This window comes from Phalaenopsis equestris, unplaced genomic scaffold, assembly GCF_001263595.1.
Source record: "Phalaenopsis equestris unplaced genomic scaffold, ASM126359v1 Scaffold000609, whole genome shotgun sequence".
Taxonomy (NCBI): Eukaryota; Viridiplantae; Streptophyta; class Magnoliopsida; order Asparagales; family Orchidaceae; genus Phalaenopsis; species Phalaenopsis equestris.
This window is the reverse complement of record NW_018165049.1, coordinates 1,692,963-1,713,654: the sequence shown is the minus strand read 5'-3', so window position 1 is coordinate 1,713,654 and position 20,692 is coordinate 1,692,963. Positions and strand designations below refer to the sequence as shown.

The following is a 20,692-nucleotide window of genomic DNA, read 5'->3' as shown; positions in this document are numbered from 1 at the left end:
TTTGGTCACATTAAACCATTAAACGTCGACCATCTAATGGTCCGATTAGGAGAGTAGATGTTTTAGATTCGACTTGTGTTAAGAAAGGCAGAGGTAGACCTAGGAAGACTTGGGCTTATTGTATTAAAAATGATCTTAATTTACTAGAACTAAATGAAAATTTGACACTAAATAAGACACAATGGAGAAAAAGGATTCATGTAGCCAACCCCACGTAGTGGGATTAAGGCTTTGTTGTTGTTGTTGTTGTTGTAATTTTAACGAGTCAATTTTGAGCCGGACACGAACACAAATTTTTAAATCGAGTAGAACATTAACACACTGTTCACGAGCCGATTTCGAACATGAGCAGTTTTGAACGAGCCGAACACGAGCCAAGCCCGAGCTTGCTCAAGCTCGGCTCTTTCAGCCCTATCTCTACTATCGACATTACAAAACAAAGTATACAAAGATCAAAATTTAGTTTTGTAAATAAAAAATGTATTATGAAATCTCATGCTTACAAAATCAATTTTCAAAATTAGACTATGTTTTAAAGGAATTCTTCTAGCATTTCTACTAAAATTTAAAATATTCTACAATTACACCTTGTTCAATTAATAAATTAAAACTTAACTTTTAGAATTAGAATAAATGTATATATTTATAACTATTAACTCAAGAAAAAGTAAAAAAAATACAAATTATCACTTACAAAACTTGGGCAGCTTTGACTCCACTTAAATTTTGACGAATAGAAGCTTTCACACGAGCATCTCAAAGTTTGTGGGTATTTAAATCGACTTCAACAAACATGTTTGACTTCTGCTCGGCTTGCGACAAAGAAGCTTATGGCTTCCACTTTAGCGGGTGTAGGTTCGACTTCGATGAACAATATGGAACTACGATGCTCGGCTTCCACATGCAGGATGGACCTTTGATGTTTGGCTTCGACAAACAAAGAGGGAACTGCTAATACTCGTCTTTGATGAATATTGGGTGCATCTTCGATGCTTGATTTTAACGAATGTTAGAGGGAGCTTCGAAATGATGAGAGGGGAGATAGTTTTGACTAAGAGATATATTAGGGTTACACATATATTCCTCTGCCCCATTTTTTCTCAAATCATGTTGAGGCCCTATTCGATACCCTGTCAAGGTGTGTCTTGGACATGTCCGGGTCCAAAAAAAAATTTAGACATGTTTTGTAGTGGCGAACAAGTGTAGGGGTGTGTCAGAGCCATGTCGTGTCCGATTTGTGTTCGACGCGAGTACGATACATAGCCTCTAAGCCACAACTCATGCACCTCTTTACAAAGCTTCTATCCCACTTCTTAAATGCCGTCATCAAGTATACCATTATGAATCTTCAATGCTTACTACTCTGCCATTATTATTGTTTGGGCTCAATCAGAACTCCATATTATTGGGCCCTAGGTGTTTAAGTGAATAAGCAAGATGTCTGCTTCTTCATAAAACTTAGGATTTTTGTTTTAGCCCCATTGGAATCAGTTTGACAAAGTTCTGATTAACAGTTATCAATAAGGGCTAGACTATGATCAAGCTCAGTAGGAAAAGTGAATTGTTATCCTCAGCTATAAAGGTCTTCAGAATTACTTGTGAAGGATGCTTACTGCTAAACATGTTATGTAAAGATTACCCAATTTACTTCTGTCTACATAGACGTTTTATTATAGCTTGCAACCTAAAGATCAGGTTATTCTCATAATCTTGGAAGGACTTCTTTCTCACAAGCTTGAAGGCATAACTCTGACCATCATGAAGAGAAACAAGCAATTCAATTCTTCTAAAAGATACATTATTCACATAGGTAAATAACATTCAGACTTTTCATTCAGCTTCATCACTTAAGGTAGCCACTTACTCTGCACCTTCACAGACGGATATAATGCCCATTCAATTTTTATGACTTTGTTGCCTAAATTAGTTGTTCCCACACAAAGAATAGCGATGCTTATGTCTGTTCACATTTCCTTACTCGTAAAAACTTGTCACCCACAACTCTTTCATAACTTTGTTAGTTAAGTTCCTTGCTTCTCAGCAAACAACACAAATGACTACTTAGTTGGTCACACTACTTGCCTTACCTTGGTATTTGCTATCTTGTATATGTAGCTTCTTTTCATCTAGTCAATCAATTAATTTATTATCCTAGAGCTATTTTTTTAATAAAGCATAATAATCTTAAATAAAAAATTTAATTAATCTCTAATTATTTTAAATATTTAGCTAATGAAAAATTATTTCAAACCTTATTACAAGTTTGAAGTTTAAACTCAAATTAAATATTTAGGATTTTATTATGCAATAAGTACCACTTATTACCCTAATTAATATCTTGTTTGACTAATTAGTCAACTTTATTGACACTATTAGATAGGCATGTTTTTAATGATATGGAAATGCCCTTATTGATGTTTTTATTGTTTAAGCAAATCGACTTTTGCGTGGCTGTAACTTTTTATAAAAGTGATTATAAAGCTGCGGCGGAGAAAATAACTTCTTAGAAAGCTATGGTGAGAATTATAAATATATATTTTTTCCAAAATATCAAATAATGACTATCTTTCTTGTAGCCATCACAATTTAACTTGTAAGGTTGAAAAAAAGCTTCTCGTCACAAAAATTTCTAGAAAGGTGCAAAAAATCAATTCTTCAAATTGAGTTGCGGTGGCGGTTTGAAACGTGAAGTATTCATAAAACTATCTCAAATAGACCCCAAGTTACCATACATGATTTCTTTCAAGTACTTTTTAAAAAAAATGAAGCCAAAGTTTCTCCTATCTTTTTATAATTTCCTCACCCTTGTAACATCTAAATGCGAAGTTGGATTAAAGGTATTGCGGTTTTAAAAAACCTTTGCTAAAAATGAGGAGAAGAAGAAAAGGAAAAGAAATTGACTTGGGCCAAAATCTTGGAGCAATGAAAAGAAAATGTGTGAAGAAGGTGTGATTATTTGAAACATTCAAAATCCTCTTCTATTGGCCATAAAAACCACATCATGATCTTGCTTGCTGCCCAACGGGCCAAAAACCATTGAATAAGAAACAACTGCATGGTTATGTAGCTGTCTCGTTGCTTTAAGCTAGCCATGCAATAGTTGGTAGATACTAGCTACACAACACATGACTGCACGCTGGTTACCGGTTGCATTGCACATCATCATAGTGGTTGGAGAATTTGCTCAGAATGTGTGCAATATTCAATGACCCTTGTTAGTTGCAAACTGGTTCTTCATCTTTGTTAAATGCTTATGCTAGCGATAGTGCAAGTGTTGGTCCCATTGCAACCTTCTAATTTCATTTTTTTCCTAAATAGAAGAACAACTAAAATTGATGTATTAATCTAAGGCCCAAAAAGGACACCTTTGTGGTCTGTTGAATGTCACAAGCTGCAAATTTTACCATCAAGTACGAGTTTTGACCAACTCCAATACATCATTAGAATAAGCTAGCTCAAACGAACAAATTAGAGTGACACTATTCAAACATCATCTATAGAAGAAGCTTCATATTCATGGAATCAACTTGTGATATCTCAATCCACATTTCCGAGAGAATATGCACTTCAATAATTTGAGAGAGATTGTGGTTGTAAAATTTTAAAGCTAAACTTCTAATTTTAGTTCTTTGCAAGCAACCAAAAAAGAGTGGCAATTGATATTACATTTTTTGCTATAAAGTATTAGCTAACCTGGGCATGATAACTGTAAATCTCAGTCATTGGATCACTTCAAGATGTGTGAAGATCCCTTCGATCAAATTGATAAAATCAAGCACAGATCTTGAAGTATCAATTTCAATCTCAGAGCTATTCCATGACATAATTTTGCTCTCTGCAATATGGATTTTGAAGCTTAAAGATCTCATATGCATATGGATCATAAATATGAAGTGTCTCGTTTCTCAATCCTCTGACTAGCTTGAAGGACAAAAAACCCTTTAGTTAGGGCATTTTATCCAACACAAGTCTCAAAATCAAAATATCTTCATCCATTGCTTATCCACAAATAAGTACCAACTACCCTTCACTCTTCTAGAAATATTGCCTTTTAGGGATAGGTAAAATGCTCTAACTGAACTCTTTCGTCGAAGACTAACGTGCTCATAACTCTCTGCTCTAAGAGGATGTTGAGCCATTTGCTCTTCATTCCATTAGGAAAACTCTACTGAATCATTTTAAACTCTTATTTATTTTTAAGATCAATCATTGACTTTTCGGGTGCTAGCTTTTTACTTGCTAAGAACTTTTGAAATTGTTATGTAAGTCTTGTGTTCAAATCTTTCTGAGTCATTGAACTGATCATAGTGGGGCCTTCTTGATGGCTGATCTTGTATCGGCGTGCTGGCCTCTTATTTTGCTGATTGAATGCAAGGTATGTTATTGGGCTTGAAATGGCCTATCAAGCATAATTCAATCAGCAGTTAAGTGCCTCTTTTGACTCGGTACCATTCTTAGGAAAATGCGGAGATTAAATGTAGTTTGTTTCCGTCGTAACTTGGATGGCTTGAATCATGGAAACTACCTCACTATAATGTGAGTGTAAAGCCAAGACTTTGCTTCCTTCTAACATCATTAAAACTAGTGGCTTTTACTTCCCACACGTTTATATTATAATTTGATTATCTATTATTTGATAAAAAAATTTTTGATGGATGATTCAACATTTTAACCAATTGTAATGTTTATAGAGTAGCCTCTCTCAAATGTCTTAAAGTTTAACTGGTTGTTCATGTTTGAAATAAATGGGCAAACTTTTTGTGGGTTTTTATTTCGTCCTCATTTTTAGTACACATTTATTGGACTCTTAAATCACTTTTAAACTAATGAAACTTGTTTCATAATTCATTTTGTAGGTGAAAAATGAATGTTGTTATACTTTTTCTGATATTGATAGGTGTGGTTGACTTGTAAACATTTTAAAAGGCTAGCTCCTTGAAAAATGAATGAACTTCACTGCATAAATGTCCTTGCTGAATCTCAAATAATTATTTACCATAGTAGCGATTTTTAATCTTCTCACATAGAATCTTTGGGTAACAAATATTTGTACTGTGGTTAGGGTTCTGGTCCAGTACAGCTGTGGTTATGAATGAAGCTGCTTTGCAATAGAACTTCTAGAACTTCTTCAAGGAAGTATCATCAGTTTTTTTACTAGATGCTACTGTAGTCGTAATATTTTTTTTTCCTTGAATTTTCCTTGAAGAAGTTTGAACTGATTATATCTAAATTCCACCATCCTCAGATATCCCTCCTCATTTTAATGGACATATTACTCTGCTCTTTTACTTGCTCTAACAACATCAAACTCTTTGTTTTTCTGTCCCAAACAGGTTTTAAAGCAATCAGTTTTAGATTACATCAATGGATTTGATTCGTCATTGTGTGTGAGTTGTTTGTGCTCTCTTTATCATCTGATTTAGCATTTTTCTTTTACACAGTAGAAGTTTAAGTCTCATTATTTCGACCAATTCCTTTTCTGTTGGGTGGCTCAGACTCTTTTGCAGAGAGAAGAACTGCAGCAGCATATCACTTTAGTTCAACCCGAACCTTACAACAGTATTTTTAGGGCTGCTGCTGTAAAAAATGTTATCCCTGACCCAGATATGCCTAATAGTTGCGATTCAAGTTTGTCAGAGTATGTCTGGTTCAATCATAATTGGCATGCTATTATGGGCTTTTGTTTATTTTGAGGTATTTTCTGAGTAACGTTGTATTCAGGTTTAACACTCCAGCATCTGGAACTAAACCCAGAGTAGGCTATGAAGGAAAAGATACATGTATTACTGGGTTGCTACAATACTTATCTCTAGAAGGTTTGGATCCCCAGTGGATCAGGCCAGAACCGCCAAGGCTTCCAGTGCTGGATGGAGAGGCAAGTCACTTCCAATGACTATTTTTGATTGTTTTGACGTACAATTGACTCTTCTCTAATTGTTTGTACAGCTTGCGTGGCTCAATCCTGATAGTAATCATGAGTTGTTATGGGATTATGGCATGTGTGCTGACACTAGCCGTGGAGCTGCAGTTAGAGACTTAATCGCGAAGGCCTTGAAAGGTCCACTTGCACCAGGTCAACAGGAGGTTGATTTCTCTGATGATCGTCTTTAAAACTAAATTTTTTAGCATATAACGTACGTTGAATATGCTGTCATATTGTATATATTCCATGATTATGTACTATAAGAATAATTTTAGTTTCCTATGCCATTCCAGTAACTAGTCTACACATTGTCCTTCTTGCTATGAGATGATTCATCTCTAGTTTCAATAATTGTAGTTTTAACTTACTAAAGTTCTCGCATTGCTTTATTCAGGATGTTGGTGCTAACAGTTTTCTAATAGTTTCACCTTGCTGCAGCAAGTACTTGTTGAACTTAACCATGACCCTAAACTAGTGTATCATTGTGGGCTTACTCCGCGCAAACTACCGGTATTCAATTTTTAGCCGCTAGCCCTGCCATCTTTAACGTTCTAAACATGAGAGAAAATGATATTGCTTTAACTGAAGAGCTGCCATCTTATCCTTAGGAACTTGTGGAGCACAACCCTCTCATTGCAGTAGAATGTCTTATAAAATTGATGAATTCTCCTGATATCCCAGAGTGAGTGTTATATTTGTTTGATATTCTGTGATTTGTTTTATTGTGCTCTTCCAAATACTCATTTTGTCTTGGTGATGCAGGTATTTCACTGTCCTTGTGAATATGGACATGAGTCTTCATTCCATGGAAGTTGTGAATAGGCTTACGACTGCAGTTGAACTGCCAACAGAGTTTGTCCACATGTACATCACAAATTGTATATCATCCTGCGAAAACATCAAGGTTTTGCTCTTTTGAATGAGCTTATTCATACATATTAACAACATCCATTAACGCACGTAGTGACTAGAAAATTGCTTTTGTAACATGCCATAGCCTAAAGTTGTGCATTCTCTCCTTTTTGTGGCGTTATTAAATATTTATGTCAAATATTATTATGTCTCAACAGCCATAATTGGTTAAATATCTGTTATTTTATTATTTATAGAAATATGTCCGAAAGTTTATTTCTGACCAAAATAATCCTCTTTTATATGTGGACTACTTATTAAAGTCTACAAAAAAGGAAAATTTGTTCGAACTTGGATCGAAAAAGGTTCGGATTTAAAATTTGAACAACTTTAAATTCTAACCTATTTGAATATAAAATTGAAACAAAATTTAAATGAAAGTTCGAATAAGATTTAAACAATATTGTTAAGATTCAAACTTGTTAAAAATGATTTGAACATGGGCCAAACAAGGTTTGAGATGTGGGTCAAATAAAGTTTGAACAAGGTTGAAAAAATGCTCGAACAAAGTGCAATATGGTTCAAATAAGGCTGAAGCATGATTCGAAGAAGCTATAACACTCTTAACTATATATTTGATGGAGTAGATTACAATCACAATAGTTATAATATAATAGAATGTCAGTTTGATACATTAGATTACATTAGAATATAGGCTTGATACAATAGAGTGCAATCACTATAGCTATGATACATTAGTGACTAGACCATAACTTTGCCCTATTAAATTACAATCCCAACAATTATAACATAACAGGCAGGTTGATAAATTATAAAGACATCATTACACGTATAAGATAACATAACTAAGTGTAATTCAGTGTTATCAAAGCGTAATGCGCAATGTGCAATGCAATGCGTAAGTTTTTTTTGGCTTTGAAGTAAGTGCAGAACGAAGCTGCACTTCTATTATCTATATTGCTAATAGGTTATATAAAACTATCAATGTATAAACACTTTCATTGACAATTATAAAATATAAAGTTTGACTTAAAAGTTGATAAGAAAAAATGTGGTGCAATATCTAACTTGAAGGCAAACACTAAGGTGAACCAACAAATTAAAATTTTGAATAATTTTTAATAGTTTGTTGTTACAATTAAAAACTTAAAAATTACAAAAAAAGGTATTGTGACTCAAAACAAAGTCTAAAATTTAAAGAATAAATAAACTAATAAAGTTCATTTTTCATAAAACATTCTAAATTAATTCAATAGCTCTTTATTCCCTCTCACTAAATTATGAACCGGACCTACCGCTTTGCTTCAGCGCTTCAAAGCATGCTTCACTTCACTTTGTACATGAAATGTGTTTTTAAAAACATGGTATAAATCATTCATGGAAATAAATAAATAGATAAAAAGAATTAAATGCATATCATTTACATAATTAAAAGAATAGTCAAGGATAATTAAATGCACAGAAAGTCTTACTATCTACCCAATAGACCTATGGATTTACATTGCAAAAAGTTAAATCTGCACCGTTGATTTCTATAGAATGGTATATGTTTGTGTAACTTACAGAAGATTTTTGAAGCCAAGTACATGATTTGTTCTATCAAATATATTATAGTCTTTGTAGTAAATAAGACAGTGCACTCATTAGTTTATTTAAGTACCACTTAATTTCCTGTTAAAATTTCAAATGACATACCTTACAACAGCCTTCGAAATATCATGTGTTGATCTTCTCCACTTCCAATAGGCTTTGGATGAGAGTTTTTGTTTTCTATGGTTAAATGACCCAGATAACTAAAGCAATTTAGGAAAAACTTACAAAACAAAATTCATCTTCCTTGCAAGTTTTGTACTTCAACACGATGGCTCAATCATATAATGTCATGGTCTTTATAGGCAGCGAGATCTCACATAATATCTAATGAAGTTTGGTCTAATTATTGGATAATTATATGAAATGTGCCTCAAATCGAAGAATTCTAGAATCGCTCATGATCTACTCGATTCAGGCCATTTTATCATGCCTAAAGATAACTGCATTATAGCATTGACCGTTTACTTCTTCTTACAGAAATAACTGATCCGTAAGTCTTTCGGTAATATCATATCTACTCATTTATTGGATAACATGAAGTATCTTTGTGAAGCAAAAGGAGTAAACTTGCAGTGAGCAACACATTACTATTATGCGGTAAAAAAATTATTGAATCAATAGACTTATATGGTAAAAAAATTATTGTATCAATAGACTAATTGAATAATTACATTGCCATCCAGCAACGGCGTGGGTGTATTTCACTGTAGAAATCATAATGGACTTCCACCGCCTATTCGTATTTTCCTCGCATTGGAGTTGTATTCTATTTTTTCTAAACAAACCTTGAGAAAAGACAGCCACTGTATTGATTGAGCAGAGCGATCAATGGTGTGTGGATCTAATAGTTTGTGCCTCTAGCCTGATGGATTATGAAATATTTAAGCCTTAAACTTCATATTCTTTGTTGTTCTTCTTTAATAATCTATTTTACTTTACATAATCTCTAGTCATAATGACAAGAGATGAGTTAACGCATGCTTCCTCTCGTGTCCTAGTATCTGCATATATAATATCAAGGGATGGACAAACATCTCCCGTCTTTTGCACCACATCATCTTAAGTTTGAATGAATGGCAAAATCAATGGCAAGGACTTCCTGCTTATCTTCCTTATCCTTCTCTTCAGTGTCGATGGGTGAGTTTGTGGCACGGACCTCCTGGCTGTCCTCTTTATCCTCTCTTATTTGTATTTCACAGCCCACACTTTTATCTTCTCACCTTTCTCTCCACAAATCTTTGGACTAAATTGCTTTGTGCATTCAATTTTTATTCTAATCCCAACCAGTTATTTTCTAATCTTAACTGATCCTTCTTCAGCGCCCTAAAATTATAAAAAATTACTTCAGTTGATTGGAGAAGGGTATCAACAAACTAGCAGTTGATTATTTTTTAAGTTTTTTTTTTCCGTCATCAGTGTGAGCACCATTCTCTGGAATCTTCTCAATTTAAATCTTACTACCTGTACAACAAAAAGATGCTTGATCAAATCTTCTATAAATCTGGCGATTTAGAGTAAGGCACGTGTAGAAAGGTTGATTTCATGAGCTGAACTCCAAGACGTTCAATATCCCGTCGTTGGGTGTGATAACCTCATTTGCAGAATTCAAGACAATATGTAGCACTGTTCGCCTGTGCACAAAAGCCTTAAAAGAACTCCAAGACGTTACTACAACTACAACAAGGAGATGGAGAGTCCCTGCGCGTCTTCATAACTCTCTTCCAAAATGAAATGTAGGAATTTCGGGACCTGGAGCCAGTGATCATCCGCGCATGCCGCGGAAGGCAATGTGCCCGAGTGTAGGAAGGGTTCAGAATCAGGAGTGACGAGCAGATCACTATCCTAAGAGATCACCGCTTTTTACCCACGAGAATCCCTAACTGACTTCATTGAGGGTTTCAATGGTGGAACTAGTGGTGGCCATCCTGAATAAGGAATTCTCTTAAAAGCCTGCACCCATGAAAGCTGAGGATATGCCCGCCACCTGAATAGGTTTTGCGCTTACTACCAGGATCACAAGCATGACACGGAAGAGTGCCAACACCTCTGAATTCTGATCAAAGAGTTCATCATAGTTGGAAACTGAAGGAGTTAATTGTGCTCGGAGTAGTCATTCAGTGGCAAGGAAAGGCTTCGACAGAAGAAGACCATAATGAGCCGACACGAGCTCATCCCATACGCTTCGCGGGAGTTGTCTCGACTATTCTGGGAGGATACAAAATTGTAGCTTCCTGACGAACGACTCTCACTTGGCTTCATCCTTGTGATCTATGCATGACTGCCTCGTCTCAGCAGCTGGTCGTATGCATCCCCTATTACGTTTACATACAAGAATTTGTTTGCTAGAGGCAATCCTTATAACGACGCAACCGGTGTCAACACCCTCATTGTCAAATTTCGAATCAACAACATACTTGTCAATACCAGGAGCTTGATGAACATCTTGTTCGAACTCTGTGGCTACTTTTTTGGCTAGCCATAATCACGATTGTATTGCAAGCAAAAACCACAATCACGAGAGGGAAGAAGGAGCTTTGACTCGAGTGGGGAATGAGATGAGTTGGGTAATTTGTTTTTGTTGGATTTTTCGGTAACTGAGGACCCATATCGGTTTTCGAAATCGTTTCTAATAGTGAAGAAATATGGGGAGCAATTATAAAGTGAACTTTGCTGGGGCAGGTGCAAATTTGTTTATTTTTTTATTTTTTTTATTTTCAATAAATGCCCCCTTAACAAATTTGATGCGCGCCTAAAGTGAACCATGTTTGTTTCAAACTAATTGATCATATGGATTGCCAAAAGCTTATTTGGATGTCACACTAAGAGTTTAACTTTGTTGATCTCCGAGAAAAAGTCACAGATGTCGACACAAAGTATGAAATATACATACTTATATCATATAGACCAAATTTAGTTGATGTTACATTTGATTTGTTGGCACTCATTCGACAGTGAGATTGAGCTTCTCTGTTTTCTTCTGTCGTATGCTTCATGCTTTAATGAACTTGATTGAAGGATGTACGTAGGGCTGTAATGGATGGTAGGATGCACGTAGGGCTGTAAACGAGCCGAACTTGAGCGAGCTCAGACTTGGTTCATGTTCGGTTTATTCAAAATTGCTCGTGTTCGAAATCGACTCGTATTTGAAATTGACTCGTGAACAGTGTGTTCGTGTTCAACTCGATTTAAGTATTCTTGTTCGTGTTCGGTTTGTGTTTAACTCAAAATTGACCGTTTAAATTAATTGGAAAAAAAAAATATATATTTGGTGTTGGATTCGATCATGCACCAACTCTATGCAATAGAAGACGCATAACCACATGACCAAACAAGTTGTAATGATTTAAATTTAGATATAAATATATATAATATATTATTATGTAAATAATATATGTAATTTCTTTATTTTGAGCTAAAACGAACTGAACATGACCGAACAAAGGATTGTCCGTGTTCGACTCTTTTATAATTTGAGCTTAAAAAATTTGTTCGTATTTGACTCGTTTACATAACAAACAAGCTGAACACGAGCTACTTGACTAGTCGAACACGAGGTGCTCACAAAGGAATAGTTTTTTTGACAGCCTTAGGTGTATGCCATTAACTTAGCCATTAAGCTGATGTTAAGCCTATGATAAGGTGTCGTCGGCCTGACACTTGATGCATGAATGAACTCATTGACGACTAGAATCCCTTAGTTTAACCTTGAGCTTTATATGATAACTTCTTCCGTCCCATGTTTTTGGCTTCGACAGACTTGTTGAATTTTTTATTTTAGTTTTTTTGAAATTTTAGAGATCCTTTCTTTTTGGTTTCATCCGTCTTGATTTTGTTTTTTAACAACTTGATGAAGGAATTGGCTTGAATTATCTCTACAAATTTGTCAGTCGAATGAGTTTATCTTCTGTCCTAACTTCGTCTTTTGGTAGAGTTGTTGAAGGAATTAGCCTGGATTGTCTATGTGGACTTGTCAGGTGAGTGTGCGAACTTTTCAATCATAGATTTGTGCTCTGATCGACTTGTTGAAGGATTGCCAATGACCTAGCCTTCGGGTATATGTTGAGCAACGACAAGAAATTGTTGGTCCTGTGCTTGACGCTTATTTGATGATTCAATCCGCTAAGTTCAGTACTGACTTTTTAATGAACTATAAGATAACTTCTTCAGTCTTTTGTTTTTTGGTTTTTTGAACTTATTAAAGAAGATGGGCATTTTGTGTGATAGAAAATATCATTAGATGGCTTTGAGTTCTGCAATGATTTATGACACAGTATGTTGGCCTACAAAAGTGAAGCATAAAGCTAAATGTTGTTGAGATGAGAATGCTTAGGTGGATGAGTGGTTTTACACTTAGTGACAAAATGCGAAACAAATATATTCATGAAAGGGTTGGTGTAGCACCAGCGACAAAGAAGATTTGAGAGAATCATGTTAGGGTTTGGCCACATTAAACGTCTACCAGCTGATGATCTTGTCAGGAGAGTAGATGTTTTATGTGCGACTTACATTAAGAAAGGTAGAGGTACACCTCAAAACTCTTGGTCTCGTTGTATAAAAAATAAGCTTAATTTATTAGAACTAAATGAAAATATGACACTCAATAGGATACAATGGATAGAAAGGTTTCATGTAGCCGACCTCTCCTAGTGGGTCAGAGACTTGTTGTTGTTGTTGGACTTATTAAAGAAGATAATTCCTTTACTCTTTGTCTTATGCATGATAAAATTTTTTGGAAAGAAGTTTAGGCTTTCTTAATTTAAACAGGATGTTGAGCTCAACTTGATTCTTTTTTGAGTGATGATCATTCCCTTAAGTTTCCTTGACCTTTTGAACAACCAAGAAAATTTTTTTGATCGGATTTTCTTGAACTTATCCAATCGAATGGGCTTGGAACTTGACAGTCTTTGTGACTAGACTAGCAAAACAAGGCCTTCTTCATTGCTTCTTTTTTTTATTGTTTGTTGAGCGGAGAGCTATCAACAACTTGATCATATTTAAGCTTGTTGAGTCTAACCTTTAGGATCTGCTTGAGTTCTAAATTTAGACTGCAAGAAATTTGTGCTTCAACTTAATATGCTTAAGCTTATAAATTTGGAAGTCTTCCTTCTTATATCACAAGATGTTGAAATTTGAATATTTGAGACCGTGCAACTATTTTTTTAAATGTAGACTATCTCTTTGATTTAGCCTTAATTCATCAATTTGACAAGTATGTCCCATGAAACTGGATCTCTTAAACACATCAAATTGGATAAGCTTGGGAACTAGACAATTCCTTTCATCAGACTAACAAGATGGGAGCTCTGCTACCGCGATTGTTTTATGGTTTGCTGAGTAAGAAGAGTTTAATTTTTTTGTACGATCGTTTTTATGACTAACTGAGTGAAGAGATGTCACTAACTTGACCATTTTTTAGCTTGTTGAGTTCGACATTTTGACCTTTTTGATCCATAGACTTGAGCTGTGGTAGAATTTGTATCTTTCCAACTTAATTCATTGAAACTTGCAAATCTCGAAGACTTTTCAGTTGAATATTCAAAATCTTGATTATTCAAAGAGAAAAATAATTGTCTTCTAAATTTTATCATGCATGTACCTTGCTTGATAGTAAATATTTGGGGATTTTTACATTAAAGCATGATGTCAACCCAAAAATATGAGATTCTAATGTTAGACATGATGTCAACCCTTGTCTTTCGAGCTCCCAACCATAAATTTGTTATCAATCTCAAAAAGAAGGGCCACTTGTTGGATAAAACATATTTGGGGATCTTGATATCGAACACAATTGTCAACCCAAATAAACAAAAAAAAATGACCATATCTTATGGGGGATTTAATAATATGTTAGAAACACATTCTTAAATTATAAGAGTTTTCAGAAATATGTATGATTTAGAGGGTTTTTTGTTGGGCCATGTATAACGACTTGTAATGGAGAGTGATGAGTAACTTAAATTGACACATGTTGGCTTACATTTGATGACCTCTCTTCCAACAGAGATTGAGGATACTCTTTATTCGATTATTCTCAACTTACGAGGGAGTGAGAAATGAACATAATCATGTCTTGCTTGCAAGAACATTGATAACCTCCATCCGTGGGCCTTAAGCGAAGATCATCTCCTATGTTTTTGCCTTGCTCATTCAATTAGTTGTGAGACCTGTAAGATTTGGATCACTATAGTTATCTGATTAGATAAACTTCAGTATGAAAATTTTTGTCATTAGATGGAGAAAAATAGGAGCTTCTTTACGACGATTATTTTTATGACTTGTTGAGTGAAAGAGCTATCGATGACTTTGCTATATTTTAGTTTGTTGAGTGCAACCTCTAGGATCTGCTTGATTCCTAGATTTAATCTATAAACAAACTTGGTTTTCTCCAATTTGTCATGTTTGAGTTCACTAGTTCAAAATTCCCTCGCTTGACTTCCAAGATTATGACAAGTTTGAGAGACATAATCTTTGAATTTTGAAATTACAATGTCTGAAATTTGTATAAAGATTGATTCATTTTTACTCAATTGGTCGAGTATACTTTGGCATTGATATGGAAAAAAATCAACTGGGGATCTTAATCCGACACAATGGCAACCTGAGTGATAAAATATGTCATATTTTTAGGGATGTCAGTTTGAAGCTTGATATCAACTCAAATAAATATAGACAATGATAACAAAGAAAACTCTGATGCTAGTTGAAAACATTCAGTGATCATGACTTAAAATACAAGGTCAACTTGAATGAAACAAAAGAATTTTGACGAAAAGATTTTCTTTATTCACTCTTGGGCTTGGTATAAAGTTTGATCTGACTTATTGGTCTTGTACTTTACACTTCACCAGACTTGGTGAAGAAAATAAGAGTTCTTTCAGCTGATGCTTAATGCTTGTTTAAACCTATTGAAGAAATTTGTTATCTTACATTGACGATGACATCAAACTTGGCTTGATTATTTCGCAAGTGATGTCCGTCTCTTTGATTTTGTTTTGATTTGTCAATCAGTTGAGAGAATTGTAAGACTCGATTGCTTAACTCATCAAGATGGATAAACTTGGGTAAGGTAGCTATTGTCATTAAATGGTCAAAGCGGGGGTTATTTTTGATTACGATCGTTTTTATGACTTATTGAGTGAGGAGAGCTGTTAACAATTCATTCTTATTTGTGTTTGTTGACTTCGATCTTTAGGACTCGCTTGAGTCATAGACTTGAAAGTAGATAAGCCTATGTTTATCTAACTTGACATGTTGAAAATTAAGAGCTCATCGTCCTCTGATTTGACTTTTTGAATTGTGACAAGTCTGAGAGAGGAACATCTAACTTTTGAAATTGTATGTAGTGTTACTTGCTTGATGATAAAGACATTTCTACACATTCATTTGAGTGTAGTCTCAACGCTAACACACTAAATGTTCAAATGGGGAACTCATATTGAACACAATGTCAACTCAAATGAAAAAATAAATAATATATTTGGGGATATTGATCCAAAGCTCGATGTCAACCCATAATAAATATAGATATCCTCTTATCCTGATAGCAAATAAAAATTTGTTGCTAGCTTTCAATTTGACTTGAGGTTTGAACTAGTTTGTTTGGTCTCATATTTCGCACTTCATTAGATTTTTTTGAAAAAGAGTAAAGTTCCTTTAGTCCGTGTTTGATGCTTAATCAGACCTTTTGAAGAAAGTTGATATTTCAACTTGATGACGACTTCAAGCTCAATTTGATCTTTCTTGGCTAAGGTTAATCCTTTAGTTTTGCCTTGATCCGTCGATTAACTGAGAAAACTTGATGAGTCTAGATCACTTGACCTTTTTAAGTTGGATAGACTTATGCTCGTTGTTATTATTAGATTGACAAATGAAGCTTTTCACTACAGCCTTGACTTGTTGGGTGAAGAGGAAAACTAGTAACTTAGCTACATCTTGACATGATGAGTCCGACATCCTTCTGAATCCTAAACTTAAGCAACAAAAGTCTTGTGCTTTGTTGTTGTCAGACTGAGAAATGGAGCTCTTCATTACGACATTGGCTTGTTAAGTAAAAGAGAAAAATCGACATCTTGGCACATTTTGGTTTGTTGAGTGTAACCTCTGTTTGAGTCCTAAACTTGACCTGTAAAAATTTTTGTGCTTTTTCATCATTAGCTTGCCAAACATGGTTCTTCACTATGCCTTAGCTTGATGAGTGAAGAGAAAAGCTAACAACTCAGTCACATCTCGGCTTGTTAAGTTCGGCCTTCGTCCGAGTTATAGAGTTGAGCAGAAGATGATTTATGTTTCTCTAATTTAATTGGCTGAAGCTTGTAGATTTTCATAGATTTTATCTCTCGACATTCAAAATCTTATCGAGTTTTAATGACGAACCTCTGAACTATAGATTCATCTTATAAAATCTTATTTGAAACTTAATTTTTTTGAATTGCTAAACATAACATAACTTTATCATATTGACAACTTGAACATTCTCTCAGGGATCTCGATATAAGGCACGATATCACTCGGATTACTTGGGGGTCTCGACTATGAGTATGATATCAACCCAAATAGAGGAAGATCGTGATATTAGGCATGATGTCGACCCTTTTGACTAGGGGATCTCGACCTTGAATCTGATATTTACCCAAAAAGGATGGGCCCCCTCTCTGATAAAGAAAGAATTTCATTGTTCTGGGTGCTTAACAATCTCAACTTTGGGCATATGTTAACTTGAATTCGTAAGAATGCTTGAAATATTTGTCCCTCATACAGTAAAATGGAATGATTCAAGTTTATAACGCATCTAGGGATCTGAGCTATGAGTGCAATGTCAAATGATAGACTTTTGACTTGAAGCTCAGTGCCATCTTGAATGACTGTCCCCCTTATTTGACGGATGGGTGATTTGAATACTTCGTAAATATATTTGGGATCTTGAATATAGCACTATGTCGACCCGGATGATTGAGAAGACCCCCTAGCTTGCAAAAGAAATTTTAGTGACGCTTGGGTTTTTTGGGGATCTCAGCTTAAAAAATGATGTTAACCCAAATAAACTAAAAAAAATGCCCCATCTTACATGGAAAAAGTTCATGACAACTTGGAAATGCGTTCTTATATTGTAAGAACTTCTATTGAAGCATTACACTCGTGCTAGGATAAAACATATATTCTTCTTTTTATGAAGGAAATTTTGATAATAATTTTGATTATGGTGCTATTTATGATGCCTCTTTGAACATTGATCCTTAATTGGTGATATTGATAATGACTATTTAGGTTGCTGAGTTGATAGACTCCACCCTATATGCCTCCTTGATAACAGGGAGACCCTCCAAGTTAAGTTCAATTTTTTTGCCAACTTTAGGTTTGATGATCCATCTGCTAAAACCTTGTTATGTTCTCAACTCAAATTTAATAATCCTCCAAATAACGAGGATTAAAGATATCATTTTTAACTTTTTAGCTGAATTTAGATCATTAATGAGTTGGATAATGAGTTTCGAAGTGGAAACCACGATGCATTATCTACTGGCATTAAATCCTTTAGTAGGTTTTTTAAGGTGTCGACCATTAAGAGATTTATCAATAAACCCTCCTCAAAATCCATCTTCGAATGATTTTGTTAATGAAAGATCTATCAGAGCATAAATGCGTAATTTTTCGCCGGTCATTTCACTTTCATGAATCTTGAGCTATCATAGCAGATGGAATGTGGCAACTTTTTGGTTAGAAATTTGTTGGTTTCAATCACCATAAGTTTTTTTTACACATTCTCTTCATTAAATAACTTTTCTTGACAAATTTCTTAGCCATGTGAACTCTAGCAAACCACATTTTAGTTTGCATTTTTCATTACTTAAGGCTTAATGCTATTGAGTCCAATTTTTTTTTTACTCACTAGTAGAGCTATTCCATTCAACTCATTTTTAACTTTTTAGCTGAATTTAGATCATTAATGAGTTGGATAATGAGTTTCGAAGTGGAAACCACGATGCATTATCTACTGGCATTAAATCCTTTAGTAGGTTTTTTAAGGTGTCGACCATTAAGAGATTTATCAATAAACCCTCCTCAAAATCCATCTTCGAATGATTTTGTTAATGAAAGATCTATCAGAGCATAAATGCGTAATTTTTCGCCGGTCATTTCACTTTCATGAATCTTGAGCTATCATAGCAGATGGAATGTGGCAACTTTTTGGTTAGAAATTTGTTGGTTTCAATCACCATAAGTTTTTTTTACACATTCTCTTCATTAAATAACTTTTCTTGACAAATTTCTTAGCCATGTGAACTCTAGCAAACCACATTTTAGTTTGCATTTTTCATTACTTAAGGCTTAATGCTATTGAGTCCAATTTTTTTTTTACTCACTAGTAGAGCTATTCCATTCAACTCATTTTTAACTTTTTTAGCTGAATTTGGATAAGAATACTCACTTTCAATAATAAGTTAATATAACTTATTGAATGATTGGTTGCTTGCGCAGTAGTTGTTGAGCCCTCAATTCATTTTTTTCATTCTCGTTTACCTTCTAAATAGTTTCTCTCCAAATCATTTGATGCAGCTTTGAAAAACTACAATAGTGACCATAGCGTCAAAAACGATAATCTCTGCAGCATTGAGTTGGATAGTGACCATTAATAATGAGATTCCACTTGAATTAGTTTCGAAGGCCTTAGCCAAATTCTTGGTATTAATGAGTTTCGAAGTCAATGCTGCAGAGATCATTAATGAGTTGGATAATGAGATCATTAATGAGTTGGATAGCAAACCACGATAATCTCTGCAGCATTGATTTTGTTGTATTCTTTGCTTTTATTGCGATTGTTTAATGAAGACATGTGATTAGAAAAGTGGCTAAGGCCTCTGCAAATTTTGATGTGGCAAACACGAAAGGTGAGCAGGATGAGGCTTTTGGTACCGTGAATTGGAAGAAGTTTTGGAGGTCTCATATGTCACGATCCCTCACGATGAGAGGGGGTAAGCAGATGTGGTTGTTGGAGAGATTCGTGTGGCTAGGGCTGAAGAATCGTGTGACACAGGGAGACGAAGGAGCGACGCATGGAGTTTCCGCGATCTCGTGTGTGCCCATCCCATTATTACCTTTTTTGGAAGAATGCATGAAGGATTTATGGGGCTTTGTTTGCAATGATTCCACTGTTGCTTTTTGGTTAGCCATAATTATGCATTTTTGTGAGTGAGAATCATGATCACGAGAGGGAAGAAGGGGCTTTGACTTGAGCGGGGAAGGATACGAGTGGGATAGTTTTATCCATGTGGGATTTTCTGCATTTGAGAGGACCCATTCCAAAGAAGGGCCTCAAAATAGTTTGGAATAGTGAAGAAGCAGTGGAAGCAGTTATTTGGTAAACTTGGCAGGAGCAGGTGAATTTTTTTATTTTCACTTTTTTTCTTAATAGTCAAAAAATTAGAATCAATTGCTCGCAGGGGAGACTCGATTTTAACAATAGTAACGATAGTAGGCGAGGATGTCGTGTTAACTATTCACAAGAAAGGAGAACACATCTAGACTTGGAGAACTCTCCCCTGGAAGATGACCCAACAAACACGAAGCTTCGTCTGATGGCCACTTAGATGATTGAGGGAGTAAGAAAGTCATCGATTTACACTAAACGCTACATTGAGAACATGTACGAACCAAGAACCTTTTTCTATTTTCATGAGAATGTGGTTATATGTCAGTCGATCCTTGACCACCCTTAAAAAAATCTTTCCTAGATACACTAACAATAAAAATTTGATCGTCCACGGGAAGAAATTATCCTTGCATAACATGACCGATCGAGTGATGTGGTATGAGGCCGATAAATGAAGAAATTGTCACTCCCACTTCTAACTTGTAGGAACTCTCTCTGATTTAACGAATAAATATCACTGATATACTCGGGAAACTCGTTCAATCCTTGACTGTGACAAAACAACCCGATTACGAGACTTGGGGAACTCACTCGAAATGAGTCAGCCGCCATACAATTGCAATAACAGTGAGAAAAATTCAAAAATTTAACAAAAGAGCAATGAGAATTATGAAAATTCTTATTTTTTATAATGATAAACTTCAGCATTTGCAGTAGGTGACTTTGCTAAATGGGCTAGTTTATTCGGTAACAGCATTTGCAGTAGGTGACTTGCATTTGTTTCTTGGCTTCCAATTTGCAGGTTTGCCGTGGAGGTACCAGCAGGTTTCTTTAGTGTGTCGTGGCTTGTTGCAATGATCATACCACACCAAGGGTTTCTCCTCATTCTTCTGTTAATATGGGACAGTCCGCTTAGTGACATGAGCCTCAGAATG

General features: G+C 35.0%; 1 protein-coding gene across 3 annotated transcripts in view; it reads left to right on the top strand.

Annotated features, from left to right (window-relative positions):
* LOC110029869 (CCR4-NOT transcription complex subunit 11) overlaps positions 1-20,692 on the top strand; it is a 49,190-nt gene that overhangs the window by 15,754 nt on the left and 12,744 nt on the right. For all 3 annotated transcript variants that reach the window (XM_020732346.1, XM_020732347.1, XM_020732348.1), the window contains exons 4-10: positions 5,334-5,387; positions 5,496-5,638; positions 5,722-5,875; positions 5,947-6,084; positions 6,362-6,433; positions 6,532-6,605; positions 6,686-6,827. In XM_020732346.1, the coding sequence (XP_020588005.1) occupies positions 5,334-5,387; positions 5,496-5,638; positions 5,722-5,875; positions 5,947-6,084; positions 6,362-6,433; positions 6,532-6,605; positions 6,686-6,827 (777 nt within the window). The remainder of the gene's footprint in view (positions 1-5,333; positions 5,388-5,495; positions 5,639-5,721; positions 5,876-5,946; positions 6,085-6,361; positions 6,434-6,531; positions 6,606-6,685; positions 6,828-20,692) is intronic.